We start from the raw sequence: 19,120 nt of genomic DNA, 5'->3' as shown, positions 1-19,120 counted from the left end.
TGCACTTAATCTTTCTCCTTCGTCATCTTCTCTGCATTGAACGATTGAAATGGTTTTTTTTTTTTTTTTTGCTTTTATGCATTTTTGTTTTTGTATACGTGTAATCGCGATCAATGCTGTGTTTGGCATCAAGTATGTGTGAAATTTCAAAAATAATGATTATAAGTTGATTCAGTGTCGAATAAGGAGCGGATTTTTGTGAGAAAGTTATTCAGAAATTTTTGATATTGAAATGTGTTTGCGGTTCAATCAATATATTTGATTATGTAAAGACATTTCATAAAAATAGTCGTATGAATTCATAAGCTAATTGTGTTTATGAATTTTTAGTTAACTGCGCTTTTATAAAAGTTAAGGTCCAAGTGTCCTTAACTTTTTAACTTGGAAATCAAAGTTAAGGACCAAGTGTCCTTAACTTTTGAACTTGTAATTCAAAGTTCAGGACCAAGTGTCCTTAACTTTTGAACTTGGAATTCAAAGTTAAGGACCAAGTGTCCTTAACTTTTGAACTTGGAAATCAAACTTCAGGACCAAATGTCCTTAGCTTTTCAACTTGAAACTCAAACTTCAGGACCAAGTGTCCTTAACTTTTCAACTTGAAACTCAAACTTCAGGACTAAGTGTCCTTAACTTTTTCAAAACAATTTGCAAAACTATGACAGTATGTCCTTAATATTCAGAAGAACAACAAAAAAGTTAAGGACATTGTGTCTCACTTTTATTTTATTTGCAAAGCATAATTTTTTCTCACAACTATGCAAAATTATAATTTCAGAAGTAAATTGAAAGGCATCATGTTATTAATTTCATTGTTTCTGTCAAGTATTGATTTGTCCATTTGCAATCTCTGAATTAAAGTGTATTGAGCTTGGAAGTATTAGTTCAGGACCAAGTGTAATTGGATCTTCAAATTCAAAGTTAAGGACCAAGTATCCTTAAATTTTGAACTTAAATTGAAACTTCAGGACCAAGTGTCCTGAACTTTTGAACTTGAAACTTCAAACTTCAGGACCAAGTGTCCTTAACTTTTGAACTTGAAAGTCTAAGTTAAGGACCAAAGTGTCCTTAACTTTTCAACTTGTAAGTCAAAGTAAAGGACTGTCTCTGTCCTTAACTTTTTGAACTTTGAACTCAAACTTAAGGACTGTCTGTCCTTAACTTTTGAACTTTGAACTCAAACTTAAGGACTGTCTGTCCTTAACTTTTGAGCTTGAAGTCAAAGTTAAGGACTGTCTGTCCTTAACTTTTGAACTTTGAACTTCAAACTTAAGGACTGTCTGTCCTTAATTTTGAACATGTAAGTCAAAGTTAAGGGCTGGTTGTCCTTAACTTTTCAACTTAGAACTCAAACTCAGAAGACTGCCTGTCCTTTAAACTTTTTGAACTTTGAAGTCAAAGTTAAGGACTGCATGTCCTTAACTTTTGAACCTGTAAGTCAAAGTATAAGACTGCATGTCCTTAACATTTTGAACTTTGAACTCAAATAAACAAAAAGAACGTAAGCAGAAAGAAATTTTGAAAATTCAAAATCTGCTCAAATAAGAATAATCTAAATGAATCCAATTTATAGCAAAAACTTAAAAGAGTTCGATAAACATAAGTGGATATATCTACTATTTCTCTATGCTTCCTTGAAAATGGATGACTGCCGGAGAATATATACAAGGATGTTCTATTATGACCAATTCTTTCTGCACGACCAACATTTGAATGTTATTTTTGTGAATCGGTTAGCTGGAATATACCTTTTCTTCTGCCTTCTACCCGAAGGTGGCACTTTTGAAATGTGGAGGTTTAACAATTGTGACTTAACACTCTCTGGTTACAATCCAAGAATCAGTATGTCCTACAGGATGTATTTGTCTTTTATATGTTTTCAGCCAAGATTCCTTTTAAGTACCAGTGCGAGCAAAAGTTGGACTTCTTGATGTTTCTCTTCTCGATAGCTGCATTGCATGTATGCATGGTAATTCATCAAATTGAAACTGAAAACAATTACATGTTCTTTTGTTTAAGTCCACCAAGAAAGTTATTCCTTCCTCTTCAACTCTAGAACGCCATGAATCAACAGGGAAGACCTTCAATGTTGAAAAATTATAAGTTAGTGCATTATGTTAAATTATATTAAAATAATAACCTAAACATAGAACATAATACTTACATTCAAAGTAAATGCTAAATCTATCTTTTTATTCAATTCCTCTTCTACCCAATAAGAAACATCATAAAGAGTTCTTCTGCCTCATTTCTTCTTTCATAAAACCAACGTTGTAGCTTCACTTGAATGAAATCCATCATTCTTTAATATAGGCAACTCCCTTGCTTCTAATAGAACAGAATTTATTGACTCGACTATGTTTGTTGTGAGCATGTCATATTCTTCGTCGTGGGACTACAAGAACGCGCCCACCTTTCCGGTGGTCTTTCCATCAAGTAGTCATAAGTCTTTTTATCTACTTTTGCTATATCTGGACATGTAAAGATCAAATTCTTTGCGCCTGTATACTATTGCAGCGCTTTTGAAAAAAGTTTTTATGATCTCACTTTTCACTTTCCTTCTTCTTTAGGTTTCTGCTCTAAATGATAGATACAAAATCCCATGGTGGCTTTCAGGATATACCTTTGCGATGGCATATGCAATAGCTTGATGGCTGTCTGATAAAAAAATTAAATTCTCACGGCTCCCAATTACATTGCGAAGCTCACTAAAGTACCACTCATAGGAATTGTTATTTTCAGATTCTTGCTATTCCAAAAGCTAGTGGAAAAATTTGATTATTTGCATTTCTTTGAAACTTAAATCATTAAAACACCACAAAATTTTGACTTCAAAAAAGTTGCATCAACAGCGATCACTGGTCTACAATGATTCCAAACCAGATATCGTATCCTTATGCACAAAACATATAAAGAAACATGAAAATACAGTATAAAATAATGTTAACAGAAGTTAGGACAGACATTCCTTAACTTAGACTAACAAGGTCAAAAGTTAAGGACAGGTAGTCTTGAACTTCAGGTTACAAGGCCAAAACTAAGGACAAGTATCCTGAAGTTAGACTAAACAAGGTCAAAAGTTAAGAAAATGCAGTCCTGAACTTCAGGTTACAAGCTCAAAAGTTAAGGACAGGTCGTCTGGAGTTAGACTAACAAGGTCAAAAATTAAGGACATGTAGTCCTTAACTTAGACTGACAAGTTATAAAGTTAAGGACACGCAGTCCTTAACTTAGGTTTACAAGCTAAAGAGTTAAGGACATGGAGTCCTTAACTTAGACTAACAAGGTTCAAAAGTTAAGGTCACCATGTCCTTAATTTTATAATTTGAAATTCTAAGTTAAGGACCAAGTGTCCGTAACGTTGACTGCAAACATGAAAGTTAATGACAAAACGTCCTTACTTTTTAACTGGTTAAAGATAGCATGTCCTAAAGTTTATAAAGCAGACTAATAAACTCTTTTTTGATTGTTTACCTGTTGTTGTCGTCTATCTTTATGTTAGATATGTTCCCGGTTTTTTACTTCTCATCATATACAAGTATGAAGACAATAATTCATAATTCTCTTCAGGAGTTCCTCTTATTAAAGCGGAAGCACGTTGAATAGCACACCACGCCTAGTGATACCCAATGTCTAGTCCATGTAATTTTTTGCATTTTTGCGATGACAAAAAGCTGGTTGTAACTTCAAACCTTGGTCTCGAAGATTGTCGATAATGTAACCACTAATCAACTTTGATTGCATGCCTTTGATAAGCTTTCATAGTGTTAACAGAGCAGGCATGGTTTTTCTCATCTTTACTATCTTGAACAATGTTGAATCTTTAATTCTGAAAGCACGCACACACCACCCACACCTATCATCATTGCATTTCAACGAATATCTTGTTGAGCTTGATCTAACAACCTTGAATTCAAATGTCCTTTAATTGCTATATTCGAAAAACATTATATTATACTCTTCTTTTTGTCAAATATTGATCCACTTTTTATTTCATCCAACGAAGCATTTTCTCTTAATATCATAGTTGGGGATTCTTTTTGTTTCAAATTTGACCTTCGTCTAATTAGGTAGCAGAGGTTTTTTCAGCAACTTCTTCGATTACGGTGCACTCTCTAAGACTTGAATACCCAAAGCTTGTTCGTTGTCAATCTCTATAATGCTTTGTCCTTCTACTTTGAATAGAATTTTTGGTTGAGCTTCAACCATATCTATTTCCATTATCTTTTTGCATTTTGTTTGATTGTCATGTTGAGTTTCTTTGTTGATATGTTCAAAGGCACTTATTGATCCACAAACTCTTTCCGAAAATATCAACAATGAAACGACAGCCTTTGAAGAGTGAATGACTTTTTAGTAACTCAATACATTGTGAAGATATAATCTTTGGATACAAGCATTCCCTTGCTTGTTTCTAATGCTGATATCAAACCATATCACTGCTTCAAAACTTTGCTCTATCCAATTCAATAACTTCAAAGATTTATTTAATGAAATCTTGAAACTGAATTGCCTCAGGTACTTAGAACAAGCTTTGTTTGATGATCAAGATACTTATAGTCTTCAGTCTATCTACCATTAAAAGCAACTATAATACATATTGTTTCCATCCCGCAAGTCAAAGAGAATGCGAAACTCAGGACATATTTATTGAGCAATCCCTGTATAATTAAGAACAAGTACTGTAAGTTCAAGACCAAGTTAAGGACCAAGTGTCCTTAACTTTTGAACTTGGGAATTCAAAGTTAAGGATCAACTGTCCTTAACTTTTTAACTTTGGAAATCAAAGTTAAGGACCAGGTGTCCTTAACTTTTTGAACTTGTAATTCAAAGTTCAGGACCAAGTGTCCTTAACTTTTATGGAATTTCAAAGTTTAAGGGACCAAGTGTCCTCAACTTTTGAACTTGGAAATCAAACTGCAAGACCAAGTGTCCTTAACTTTTGAACTTGAAACTTGTACTGCCTGTCCTTAACTTTTGAACATGTAAGTCAAAGTTCAGACCAAGCGTCCTTAACTTTTCAACTTGAAACTCAAACTTCAGGACCAACTGTCCTTAACTTTTTAACTTGGAAATTCAAAGTTAAGGACCAGCTGTCCTTAATTTTTGAAACTTGTTAAATTCAAAGTTTCAGGACCAAAGGTGTCCTTAATTTTTGAAACATGGAATTCAAAAAGTTAAGGACCAAATGTTCCTCAACTTTTGAACTTTGTGAAAATCAAACCGCAGACCAAGTGTCCCTTAACTTTTGAACTTGAAAAACTTGAAGTTTAAGAGTGCCTGTCCTTTAACTTTTAAACATTGTAAGTCAAAGTTCAGGACCAAGTGTCCTTAACTTTTTTAAACTTGAAACTCAAACTTCAGGACAACTGTTCTTAAACTTTTTAACTGGAAATCAAAGTTATGACAGCTGTCCTTTACTTTTTGAACTTGAATTCAAAGTCAGGACCAAGTGGTCCTTAACTTTTGAACATGCGGAATTCAAAGTTAAGGACCAAGTTGTCCTCCAACTTTTGAACTTGGAAATCAAACTGTAGGACCAAGTGTCCTTAACTTTTGAACTTGAAACTTGAAGTTAAGGACTGCTTGTTCTTAACTTTTGAACATGTAAGACAAAGTCAGGACCAAGCGTCCTTAACTTTTCAACTGAAACTCAAACTTTCTGGACCAACTGTCCTTAACTTTTTAACTTGGAAATCAATTAAGGACCAACTGTCCTTAACTTTTGAAATTGTAATTCAAAGTTCAGACCAAGTGTCCTTAAACTTTTGAACATGGAATTCAAAGTTAAGGACCAAGTGTCCTCAACTTTTTGAACTTGGAAATCAAACTGCAGGACCAAGCTGTCCTTAATTTTTTGAATTTGACTTGAAATAAGTCATTCGGCAAGTGTAACTTTCTTGAATAACTTAGGAACTGCTCTACTTGGCTAGTTAGGACCCTCTTAACTTTATTGAACATGTAATTTGTAAAAGTTCAGCGGACCAAGTGTCCTTAACTTTTATCAACTGAAACTCAAACTTCAGCGACCAACAATATTATATTCATAATTGAAAATGCCAGTACATTTCAAAAATTATGTCCTTAGTTTTTGTCTCTTCATTTGACGACTTGCAGCAAACTAATATAGATAGAGAGAGAGAGAGAGAGTTAGTTAGTTAGTTAGTGTTGTCTGCAGAGCAAAACAAAGATGAAGCTCTTAACCAATATACAAGGAAAAGGAAGAGAGATAGTAGCGGTTATGATGGTCCATCATTTTCTATTCTTACTCCTACTCCTCAAAGTACACAAATGAGCATTGATGGGGTTTGTCTATGGAGGTTGAAGGAAATGTTGAAGAAGAGCTTGGTCGAGATAAAAGGAATAAGAAGCTTAGTTGGTAGTTGAAATCTCCTTTTGATCAGGAAAGAAAAAACAGGAACATCGATGACGCACAATGAAAATACTCCCAAGAATTCGGGCTGGATAAAATCAACATATACTCGTAGATGTATTTTTCATTATGCCAAATATGATGCAAAATTATTGAAGAAATTCATTGGGTGGTTAGGCAAGGAGAAAAGGAAAGGTCGCAAAAAACCGTAAGTCCCTTAATGTATTTCATTATTTGTTAATTGCTTAAATTCGTGTCCTTAACTTGTAATTTTAAATTTAGAACTAAGTGTATTGATATTGAACTCCTTAACTTTTGAACTTGTGAGTCAAAGTTGTTAGTCTAAGTTCAGGACAAAGTGTCCTGAACTTTTGAACTTGTAAGTTAAAGTTCAGGACCATGTGTCCTTAACTTTTGAACTTGAAACTCAAACTTCAGGACCAAATGTCCTTTGCTTTTCAACTTGAAACTCAAACTTCAGGACCAAGTGTCCTTAACTTTTTAACTTGAAACTCAAACTACAGGACCAAGTGTCCTCAACTTATGAAGTTGGAACTATATGTTAAGGACTGCTTGTCCTTAACATTTATACTTGTTAGTCTAAGTTTGAACTTGAAACTCAAACTTCAGGACCAAGTGTCCTTAACTTTTGAACTTGAAACTCAAACTATAGGACCGAGTGCCCTTAACTTTTGAACGTGAAACTCAAACTTCAGGACCAAGTGTCCTTAACTTTTCAACTTGAAACTCAAACTTCAGGACTAAGTGTCCTCAACTTTTGAAGTTGGAACTATAAGTTAAAGACTGCACGTCCTTAACATTTATACTTGTTAGTCTAAGTTCAGGACAAAGTGTCTTGAACTTTTGAACTTGAAACTCAAACTTCAGGACCAAGTGTCCTTAACTTTTAAGCTTGAAACTCAAACTTCAGGACTAGATGTCCTTAATTAGGAAATGAGGACTAACTTATAACTTTGATGTTTTCAAAATTTTCAGGGAACAAACTAATATATATGCTGATGATAATGGTGTGAGAAAGAATCCATACAAATTGTATCATCAAAAAATCAGTAGTAAAATGTTCTTCCTTGAGCTTTCAGATAGTAACTTTGTACTTGATGACAAGGTTTGATAATTCACAAGGCATTTATTTTCTTTATTCTTAATTTATTTTTTTTAATTATTTTATGATTGATGGATTTGTTTTGTTTGTTGTCTTTTTATGAAGCATGTTGATATTGCCCTATATTATTTGAGAAAAAAGGAATGCTACCACCCTCGCGACCATCCTTTTCGTTGCACAACTAGAGATATACTTTTTGATAACTATATGGTGCTTGTGTATAGGGATTTCAATGAAGATGCTACAGATGAGTTTTGGTGTGGTGATAATCAATTAATTCTGACACCATATGTGTGGGGTGACAGTTGTAGATGTGGAATTGCTTGGATTGAGGTTGACAAAATCTTTTTTCCATGTCAGCTTCCTTCAAAAGATAATGATGTCGTGACACATTTTCTTTTGGGGATATTGGACTTGAATAAGAAAAAGATTGATGCGTACGATTCCATATATAGTGAGCCATATGAGGCAGGAATGAATCACATTGAAATGTATGCACGCATGATCCCCCACTTGTTAAAGTTCTCACAGTTTGAGAAACATCACAGGTCTTTTGGAAATGCATTCAACAAATTTGATATTCAGTGGCAAAGATCACCATACCAAACTGGATCGTACGTGTTGTTATTTGTTATATAATTTATATGTACTTTAGATTTATTATTAAATTGACTCCATATCTTACATTTTTCTTATGACTGATTGTGGTGCATTCCTAATCAAGTATGTGGAGTTGTTGATGATGGGAAAGGATGTGAAGAAATTCCAACCTGAAGACATAAAGGACTTTAGAAAAGAACTTGCAGCAAATCTTTGGGCACATGGATAGTGTTAAAGAAATTCTGATTTTGATACACCACCAGAAAATGTTGGCGACAATTATGATAGTGAAAATGAAACTTGTTGTCCGAAGGAGCTGTAGTTTAGTTGTAAAGAAAGTTCGTTGTAGTTGATTTTTTGTATAAAATTGCTGTAAAGAATCCATATGAATTCTGAAATATCTTGTAAATTCCTCAAAAGGCACTTTTATTTTATTTGCAAAGCATAATTTTTTGTCACAACTATGCAAAATTATAATTTCAGAAGTAATATGAAGGCATCATGTTATTAATTTCATTGTTTCTGTCAAGTATTGATTTGTCCATTTGCAATCTCTGAATTAAGTGTATTGAGCTTGGAAGTATTAGTTCAGGACCAAGTGTAATTGATCTTCAAATTCAAAGTTAAGGACCAAGTATCCTTAAATTTTGAACTTGAAATTGAAACTTCAGGACCAAGTGTCCTGAACTTTTGAACTTGAAACTCAAACTTCAGGACCAAGTGTCCTTAACTTTTGAACTTGAAAGTCTAAGTTAAGGACCAAGTGTCCTTAACTTTTCAACTTGTAAGTCAAAGTAAAGGACTGTCTGTCCTTAACTTTTGAACTTTGAACTCAAACTTAAGGACTGTCTGTCCTTAACTTTTGAACTTTGAACTCAAACTTAAGGACTGTCTGTCCTTAACTTTTGAGCTTGTAAGTCAAAGTTAAGGACTGTCTGTCCTTAACTTTTGAACTTTGAACTCAAACTTAAGGACTGTCTGTCCTTAACTTTTGAACATGTAAGTCAAAGTTAAGGGCTGGTTGTCCTTAACTTTTCAACTTAGAACTCAAACTCAAGAACTGCCTGTCCTTTAACTTTTGAACTTGTAAGTCAAAGTTAAGGACTGCATGTCCTTAACTTTTGAACCTGTAAGTCAAAGTTAAAGACTGCATGTCCTTAACTTTTGAACTTTGAACTCAAATAAACAAAAAGAACGTAAGCAGAAAGAAATTTTGAAAATTCAAACATCTGCTCAAATAAGAATAATCTAAATGAATCCAATTTATAGCAAAAACTTAAAAGAGTCGATAAACATAAGTGGATATATCTACTATTCTCTATGCTTCCTTGAAAATGGATGGACTGCCGGAGAATATATACAAGATGTTCTATTATGACCAATTCTTCTGCACGACCACATTTGAATGTTATTTTTGATGAATCGGTAGCTGGAATATACCTTTTCTTCTGCCTTCTACCAGGTGGCACTTTGAAATGTGGAGGTTTAACAATTTGTGACTTAACACTCTCTGGTACAATCCAAGAATCAGTATGTCCTACAGGATGTATTTGTCTTTTATATGTTTTCAGCCAAGATTCCTTTAAGTACCAGTGCGAGCAAAAGTTGGACTTCTTGATGTTTCTCTTCTCGATAGCTGCATTGCATGTATGCATGGTAATTCATCAAATTGAAACTGAAAACAATTACATGTTCTTTTGTTTAAGTCCACCAAGAAAGTTATTCCTTCCTCTTCAACTCTAGAACGCCATGAATCAACAGGGAAGACCTTCAATGTTGAAAAATTATAAGTTAGTGCATTATGTTAAATTATATTAAAATAATAACCTAAACATAGAACATAATACTTACATTCAAAGTAAATGCTAAATCTATCTTTTTATTCAATTCCTCTTCTACCCAATAAGAAACATCATAAAGAGTTCCTTCTGCTTCATTTCTTCTTTCATAAAACCAACGTTGTAGCTTCACTTGAATGAAATCCATCATTCTTAATATAGGCAGCTCCCTTGCTTCTAATAGAACAGAATTTATTGACTCGACTATGTTTGTTGTGAGCATGTCATATCTTCGTCGTGGACTACAAGAACGCGCCCACCTTTCCGGTGGTTCTTCCATCAAGTAGTCATAAGTCTTTTTATCTACTTTTGCTATATCTGACATGTAAAGATCAAATTCTTTGCGCCTGTATACTATTGCAGCGCTTTGAAAAAGTTTTATGATCTCACTTTTCACTTTCCTTCGCTTTAGGTTCTGCTCTAAATGATAGATACAAATCCCATGGTGGCTTTCAGGATATACCTTTGCGATGGCATATGCAATAGCTTGATGCCTGTCTGATAAAAAAATTAAATTCTCACGGCTCCCAATTACATTGCGAAGCTCACTAAAGTACCACTCATAGGAATTGTTATTTTCAGATTCTGCTATTCCAAAAGCTAGTGGAAAAATTTGATTATTTGCATTCTTTGAAACTGAAATCATTAAAACACCACAAAATTTTGACTTCAAAAAAGTTGCATCAACAGCGATCACTGGTCTACAATGATTCCAACCAGATATCGATGATCCTTATGCACAAAACATATAAAGAAACATGAAAATACAGTATAAAATAATGTTAACAGAAGTTAAGGACAGACATTCCTTAACTTAGACTAACAAGGTCAAAAGTTAAGGACAGGTAGTCTTGAACTTCAGGTTACAAGGCCAAAAGCTAAGGACAAGTAGTCCTGAAGTTAGACTAACAAGGTCAAAAGTTAAGAAAATGCAGTCCTGAACTTCAGGTTACAAGCTCAAAAGTTAAGGACAGGTCGTCCTGGAGTTAGACTAACAAGGTCAAAAATTAAGGACATGTAGTCCTTAACTTAGACTGACAAGTTATAAAGTTAAGGACACGCAGTCCTTAACTTAGGTTTACAAGCTAAAGAGTTAAGGACATGGAGTCCTTAACTTAGACTAACAAGGTCAAAAGTTAAGGTCACCATGTCCTTAATTTTATAATTTGAAATTCTAAGTTAAGGACCAAGTGTCCGTAACGTTTGACTGCAAACATGAAAGTTAATGACAAAACGTCCTTAACTTTTTAACTGGTTAAAGATAGCATGTCCTAAAGTTTATAAAGCAGACTAATAAACTCTTTTTTGATTGTTTACCTGTTGTTGTCGTCTATCTTTATGTTAGTATATGTTCCCGGGTTTTTACTTCTCATCATATACAAGTATGAAGACAATAATTCATAATTCTCTTCAGGAGTTCCTCTTATTAAAGCGGAAGCACGTTGAATAGCACACCACGCCTAGTGATACCCAATGTCTAGTCCATGTAATTTTTGCATTTTTGCGATGACAAAAGCTGGTGTAACTTCAAACCTTGGGTCTCGAAGATTGTCGATAATGTAACCACTAATCAACTTTGAAGTTGCATGCCTTTGATAAGCTTTCATAGTGTTAACAGAGCAGGCATGGTTTTTCTCAATCTTTACTATCTTGAACAATGTTGAATCTTTAATTCTGAAAGCACGCACACACCACCCACACCTATCATCATTGCATTTCAACGAATATCTTGTTGAGCTTGATCTAACAACCTTGAATTCAAAATGTCCTTTAATTGCTATATTCGAAAAACAGTTAATTATACTCTTCTTTTTGTCAAATATTGATCCCACTTTTATTTCATCCAACGAAGCATTTTCTCTTAATATCATAGTTGGGGATTCTTTTTGTTTCAAATTTGACCTTCGTCTAATTAGTTGAGCAGAGGTTTTTTCAGCAACTTCTTCGATTACCGGTGCACTCTCTAAGACTTGAATACCCAAAGCTTGTTCGTTGTCAATCTCTATAATGCTTTGTCCTTCTACTTGAATAGAATTTTGGTTGAGCTTCAACCATATCTATTTCCATTATCTTTTGGCATTTGTTTTGATTGTCATGTTGAGTTTCTTTGTTGATATGTTCAAAGGCACTTATTGATCCACAAACTCTTTCCGAAATATCAACAATGAAACGACAGCCCTTGAAGAGTGAATGACTTTTTAGTAACTCAATACATGTGTGAAGATATAAATCTTTGGATACAAGCATTCCCTTGCTTGTTCTAATGCTGATATCAAACCATATCACTGCTTCAAACTTGTCTCTATCCAATTCAATAACTTCAAAGATTTATTTAATGAAATCTTGAAACTGAATTGCCTCAGGTACTAGAACAAGCTTTGTTTGATGATCAAGATACTTATAGTCTTCAGTCTATCTACCATTAAAAGCAACTATAATACATATTGTTTCCATCCCGCAAGTCAAGAGAATGCGAAACTCAGGACATATTTTATTGAGCAATCCCTGTATAATTAAGAACAAGTACTGTAAGTTCAAGACCAAGTTAAGGACCAAGTGTCCTTAACTTTTGAACTTGGAATTCAAAGTTAAGGATCAACTGTCCTTAACTTTTTAACTTGGAAATCAAAGTTAAGGACCAGGTGTCCTTAACTTTTGAACTTGTAATTCAAAGTTCAGGACCAAGTGTCCTTAACTTTTATGGAATTCAAAGTTAAGGACCAAGTGTCCTCAACTTTTGAACTTGGAAATCAAACTGCAAGACCAAGTGTCCTTAACTTTTGAACTTGAAACTTGTACTGCCTGTCCTTAACTTTTGAACATGTAAGTCAAAGTTCAGGACCAAGCGTCCTTAACTTTTCAACTTGAAACTCAAACTTCAGGACCAACTGTCCTTAACTTTTTAACTTGGAAATCAAAGTTAAGGACCAGCTGTCCTTAATTTTTGAACTTGTAATTCAAAGTTCAGGACCAAGTGTCCTTAATTTTTGAACATGGAATTCAAAGTTAAGGACCAAATGTCCTCAACTTTTGAACTTGGAAATCAAACCGCAGGACCAAGTGTCCTTAACTTTTGAACTTGAAACTTGAAGTTAAGGACTGCCTGTCCTTAACTTTTGAACATGTAAGTCAAAGTTCAGGACCAAGTGTCCTTAACTTTTCAACTTGAAACTCAAACTTCAGGACCAACTGTCCTTAACTTTTTAACTTGGAAATCAAAGTTAAGGACCAACTGTCCTTAACTTTTGAACTTGTAATTCAAAGTTCAGGACCAAGTGTCCTTAACTTTTGAACATGGAATTCAAAGTTAAGGACCAAGTGTCCTCAACTTTTGAACTTGGAAATCAAACTTCAGGACCAAATGTCCTTAGCTTTTCAACTTGAAACTCAAACTTCAGGACCAAGTGTCCTTAACTTTTCAACTTGAAACTCAAACTTCAGGACTAAGTGTCCTTAACTTTTTCAAAACAATTTGCAAAACTATGACAGTATGTCCTTAATATTCAGAAGAACAACAAAAAAGTTAAGGACATTGTGTCCTTAACTTTTTCAATTCAATTTGCAAAATCAGGACACTATGTTCTTAATATTAGTAACAACGATCATGTTAAGGACACCAAATCCTTAACATTATGTGCTCAATTTTTATAGAATTATCACAGGACGCGATGTCCTTAACCTTATCAATCCAGAAATTCAAAAAGAAAAATCAAATTCCTAGCATCAAATTCGTAGTAACGAAATAAAAATCAGTAGAAACACACAAAAGCATAACTCACTGTAAATTTATGTCGATTTTTGGATGAGAAAGTTGGATTCTATAGTTTCAAATCGGAAGAGAAGCTTCTGCAATTCTATAGCGATCACAGTCTCTGTTGTTGTTGAAGTTAGTTACGTGCTGCTGCTGCTGCTAATCGTTAATAAAAGCATAGGTATAAGTTATAACATAAGGGTATTTTCGTCCAGTCAGGTAAAAATTTATTAAACCAGTGGCTAAAGACTAAAGACATTTATATCACTGGCTTTAAAGTAAAGACAGATGCTCTTAGTGGTTATTTGTGCACATGTCTCCCTATCTAATCTGGAACAGGCCCACATTCATACAGTGTGGAATAGGCCCACAGACCATTTACAAAGTCCAGTCCGGATGGGATTCACTAACTTCACCGGCAAGTCCGCTCGGTGTTACAAAAGGAAAATACAAGCTAAGTGGACGAGGTTCCAGGTTGAAGCTTAGAACCCTAACTGAGAAAGTTATCGCACGAAGCCAAATCGACAAATTCAGTAATGGAGCAAAACGATTTCGATCGCCTCCTCTTCTTCGAGCACGCTCGCAAGACTGCCGAAGCTACCTATGCTAAAGATCCTCTCGATGCTGATGTATGTACACTTTCTTCTCTCTTAATGTATTATATATTTTTTTCTGTTACTTTCGGGCAATATGTACGTTTTTATGCTTGTCGTATTAGTTTCATATAGCTCCAGCTTATATTAAATTGAGATTAGATCCCTAATGGCTAAGGAATTGGTTTCTATTGTTTCCAATTATTCGTGCAGAACTTGACGAGATGGGGAGGTGCATTGTTGGAATTGTCACAGTTCCAGCCTGTCGCGGAATCAAAGAAGATGATTTCTGGTATTGCTTTCTGGTATTGAGTTTAGTACTAGTATTGTAATCCCTGCTAAAAAGTTTTCCTAGAATTGGTTCATTGGACAGTCTCTGCCGTTTGTTAGAATGCTCTCGAAGTTATTGGGATGTTAATTTATTTAATTCTTCTTAAAGAATCAGTCTGAAGTATTAAGGTAATGAGTGTGAAGTGGACTAAGACCTTTTAGACACTGCCTGTTCCTTTATTGATGGTTTCTGGGCCAGCTTGTGCACACCTCTAATATTCCATCACGTACCTATTTACAGCTCTAAAGGTGTACGGTAACTCTACCCTCTAAGATTCAGGTAGATAGGAAGAAATCTCTTAACCGTTTTAAGCACCTTGAATGCCCTTTTAAACCGGACGTGAGACTATATATTTCAACACTTCCCCACATATAACCAAATTGGGGTTCTCTTGTGGACTTTGCGAGTGTGAGAAGTGACTTGGGTTGGCTCTAAGACTAAGTCCATGTGAAAGAACTTAAAACATCCAACACAAAACCTAAGAGAACAAAATTATGGCGTACTTACTCTATTGAAGGAAATGGTTGGAAGGTGGTTGAAATATTGGGACCTCTTTTTAAATGAATCGATGGAAACGAAGATAGTATTATCAGTTCTTGTCTTCTAATTGGCAATATATTGTCTAGATGCTATCTCAAAATTGGAGGAGGCTTTGGAGGTTAATCCACAGAAGCATGATGCCATTTGGTGTTTGGGGAATGCACATACGTCCCATGCATTTCTAACTCCTGATGAAGATGAAGCTAAGATTTACTTTGACAAATCAGCTCAGTGCTTCCAGCAGGCTGTTGATGCGGTATATATTTCTTCAATGTAGATTCTGATATTTGTAGTGCTTATTGTGGGAGGCTTATTGTCATAACTTTTGTTCCTGTGAACTGTAGGATCCAACCAATGAGCTTTATCGGAAATCTTTAGAAGTTGCTTCTAAGGTAAAGCTGGTGTTTTTTAGCTTGGCTTTGATATGTTGAATGTGCTGAATTTTTGTGTCTCATTTAAGAATTCCCCATGAGTGTCTGAGCAAGTAGTTCGACGTGCATGGGTGAAATTATTCATTGTCAAGGAAAAAGAATAAAATATTTGACAGCACGCTGCGCCGATCAGTCAATAAGTAGAAAGCTCCTCGAAGTACACATGGAACTCCTCCTCCTCAAAAGTAGGTCCATCTATACTTTGAGGAGCTTTCCACTTATTGATTGATTGGCGCAGTGTGCTGTCACATTTTTTATTCCTTTTCCTTGGCAATAAATAATTTCACCTATCAAATGAAGTTCTATGTGATTCACTGCATGGTTCCGAAAAAATTAGTTGGTATGAGGCAGCCTTTTCTCTTCCAATCCGCTAACGTGAGCAAATGATCCATTCTTCCTGTAGTAAAGTGCCATATTTAAGGAGTTAGGCAGTTAGCTAGGCTCACACAATATGCTTGTAGGAGTAGAGGAATACATGAAACTAATTGCTGCATGTGGAAGGGAAAAGCGTATGAAATCTATTTTTCAATGACGGTTGTACAATTTGACATCATTTAAAAGGTCCATGGGTTAGTCTGGGATTGGCCCATCTACTAACGTGTTACTTATAGAAGTTATTAAACTCTGGTACATTGGGGGTACATGATTAGAGCCGAAATTGGCTGCCCGAAGTATGATTTAGCAATTATGCTGTGGCTTCACATTCAGAAGATACTTTGAGTACTCACATATATTTGTCCATTCCTTGTGCATGTGTAGTTCTACAAATATATCCATTGAGAGTTGTGATCTGTATACTTTTTAAACGATAAGTTACAGTGTCAGAAGCTCATAGGCTCATATTTCTAAGGTGGCAAAGGAGTTGAAAGAAATTTGATCTTGGATTTCATTGCATCTTATTTTGTGGAATGAATAGTTGTGCTGATATAATGCTAATATGTTTCTAGATTCCCTTCTAGGTGATCTATATCGCTCGTGGTATTACTTTTGTTTATTCTTTTGTGGGAACCAGTTGTCTCTTTTTAATCATTTTATCATGCATGAATGATCTTTTCTGTTATTTATTTATTTATGTTCTTGTACATTATATTTAGGCTCCAGAGTTGCACGCGGAGATTCACAAACAAGGTGCCATGCAACAAGCTATGGGTCCAGGACCTTCGACATCAACAAGTACAAAGGTATTATTGTCAGTTTTGCCCTCCATTCCGGTGCAAGAAATTCTTACCCATTAAGATACTAAGTATATTTCTAATGCTTGAAGCTACTTCACTTTTATTTATTTTTAATTATAGTTATAGATCATGATCTCTTTTCTTTGAGTCTATCTCCTCTCTTCATTTTGTATTGTGGAGCATGATGTTTTTCAAAGTGCAGATGCAGACTGAGCGGCAGTCCCTTCTATGGCTACAAAATTAGAAACTTTAACCTTTTAAAAAAAAAATTAGTAACTTTAGCTGGAAATTTGTCTTCACGGAATTTTGGTGGTTTTGTTTATCATTTTGTTCTTTATAGACTTTGTTAACTTTTTCTGTGGTTATGATTATGTTTGTTTGAATTATTGAAATTCCAAAAAAGTCAGCTCGTTTCATTGAACTTAGTTTCAGTGTCGACAGGATTTTGCTTAACCTTTCAATATCTGTTTGCTCTTGCATTCCAGGGTTCAAAGAAGAAAAAGAGCAGTGATCTGAAGTATGACATTTTTGGATGGGTAATACTTGCTGTTGGAATTGTTGCGTGGGTTGGTTTTGCAAAATCTAATGTGCCTCCTCCTCCTCCTCCAAGATAAGGCTGCGATACAGTCTTACAGGCTAAATACATGGGAGTATTTTCTTGCATGAGCAGGGCTTCTGGCAATTCATGCTTGCCATATAGCTAGGATTTACATGTAATAGATTTTGAATAAGAGATTTTTTTTTTGTTTCGATTCACATCATAATTCTAATGAGGTTCTCCATTGTCTTCATATTATTTAGTACAATTTTCATAAAATTGTGCCCTGTGGTTCGCTGGTTGACTTTTACTATTTGCCATTCTGAATTATTGTTTGACACACTGATTTTCTGTTTAACTTAGCAAAATTTAGAAACTAGATTGCAGTTAAATTGAAGGTGTTTCCTTTACAAGGTTAGGTAGGATATGATTGTGCTATCTTCCATTCGGTAGATCCAGCAGGGATTTAATTACCTTCATGTATCATCCAAAAAATTCTCTTCTAAGAAAACTTTATATCGGCCCGTTACTAGTTATTTTCTTTTGGGAAACTTACACAATGTTCCAAATAAATCTCAACTTACCAACTTCTAGCCATTAGTCATAGACTTACCAAAACTAGCCAACAAAAATTGAAAAACCAAATAATAGGGTTCTTTCTCTTAAAGAATCACATGCAAAAATCACCTTTTATATTTTTAAGTGTGATTAGCAACATTAGATACAAGACGGAAAGAAAATTTCATGGACGGGGTAGCAAATAAGGTGATGAAATATAAAAATCTATACAATATTCCAAAAATCTAATCAAAAAAGGAACTTTTTCAATGGGTATAGTTGAAATTTATTGAAAATATATAGATAAGTCAATATACAAAATTTGAGGAAGATTGGAGGTGATTTGGACTGGTTTTGTATCAAAATTCGTAATTAAATCGAGTTGAAAAGTCTTCTGTGACACATGTATCAAACATGTATCACGCATGTATCTCACACACATGTATACATGGATATACATGTGATACACAATTGATACAAATATGATACACAAATGATACACAGTGTGATACACAGTGTGATACATATATCATATTTTTTTTTCATGTTCAGCTTTTACTTCGAATTTTCAATTCAAACCACCTCAAAAGTTCACCAAATCATCCCAAAACTGAGATTCAAGCTCCTTAAGTTGTGCCCAATTTATTCTAATAACACCCACTCAAAACAAAGCAAAAATTTGATATTTTTTTTGCTACAAATAGCTAATTGGCTAATTTGGCTAATATTAGTAATATTTTATCAATTAGCCAATTTTTGTAATGAGCTACTTATAAATAGACATAGCTGGTAATTTCCCTTTTCTTTTTATTCCTTCGGACATTATGAGTGGAATTTCCTCCCTCTTTTTCACCTAAAGAATATTCGTTAGCTTCGATAAGTTATGTACTCAGTAGCAATATGTTTGGAGGATTTCTCTAATTACTTTTATTAATGCGAAAGCCATTAAGATATAATGTTTTAAACACTTTAGTGATATATTTTCAAAAGTTCACTGAGATCCGAAAAACAACAGTTTTTAGCTAGCGTTTGGACATAGATTTGATTGAAATTTAAAAAAGCAGTTTTTGAAGTTTTATTGAAAAAAATTTTTCAAAGTTGAAATTGTGCTTGGATATGCATTTTATTTGAAGAAAAGTTGAAGTTTTGTGAGTGGAAGAAAAAGTTTCACCAAAAATTATAGGAACTTGAAAAATTTTGAATTCTTTTTCAGGAAACTACCAGCTATGTCCATTTATAAGTAGCTCATTACAAAAATTAGTCAATTCATAA

The 19,120-nt window shown here is 34.3% G+C and overlaps 2 protein-coding genes across 2 annotated transcripts; one reads left to right on the top strand and one right to left on the bottom strand.

The window, feature by feature from the left end:
* On the bottom strand, positions 8,209–11,538 carry LOC109218831. The gene is made up of 5 exons (XM_019383228.1): positions 11,402–11,538; positions 9,945–10,632; positions 9,783–9,861; positions 9,534–9,729; positions 8,209–8,263 (listed from the first exon to the last, which is right to left on the bottom strand). Exons 1-5 carry the CDS (start codon positions 11,536–11,538, stop codon positions 8,209–8,211), a joined length of 1,155 nt encoding a protein of 384 aa, XP_019238773.1.
* LOC109208128 (mitochondrial import receptor subunit TOM20-like) lies at positions 14,102–17,628 on the top strand. Its single transcript, XM_019371171.1, has 6 exons — positions 14,102–14,311; positions 14,489–14,567; positions 15,233–15,402; positions 15,491–15,538; positions 16,672–16,758; positions 17,238–17,628. The coding sequence occupies exons 1-6, from the start codon at positions 14,219–14,221 to the stop codon at positions 17,364–17,366; spliced, it is 606 nt and encodes a 201-aa protein (XP_019226716.1). The 5' UTR covers positions 14,102–14,218; the 3' UTR covers positions 17,367–17,628.

The sequence above is a fragment of the Nicotiana attenuata genome, chromosome 2, assembly GCF_001879085.1.
Source record: "Nicotiana attenuata strain UT chromosome 2, NIATTr2, whole genome shotgun sequence".
NCBI lineage: Eukaryota > Viridiplantae > Streptophyta > Magnoliopsida > Solanales > Solanaceae > Nicotiana > Nicotiana attenuata.
The sequence above is the reverse complement of the archived record's forward strand: the minus strand, read 5'-3'. Positions and strand labels throughout refer to the sequence as shown.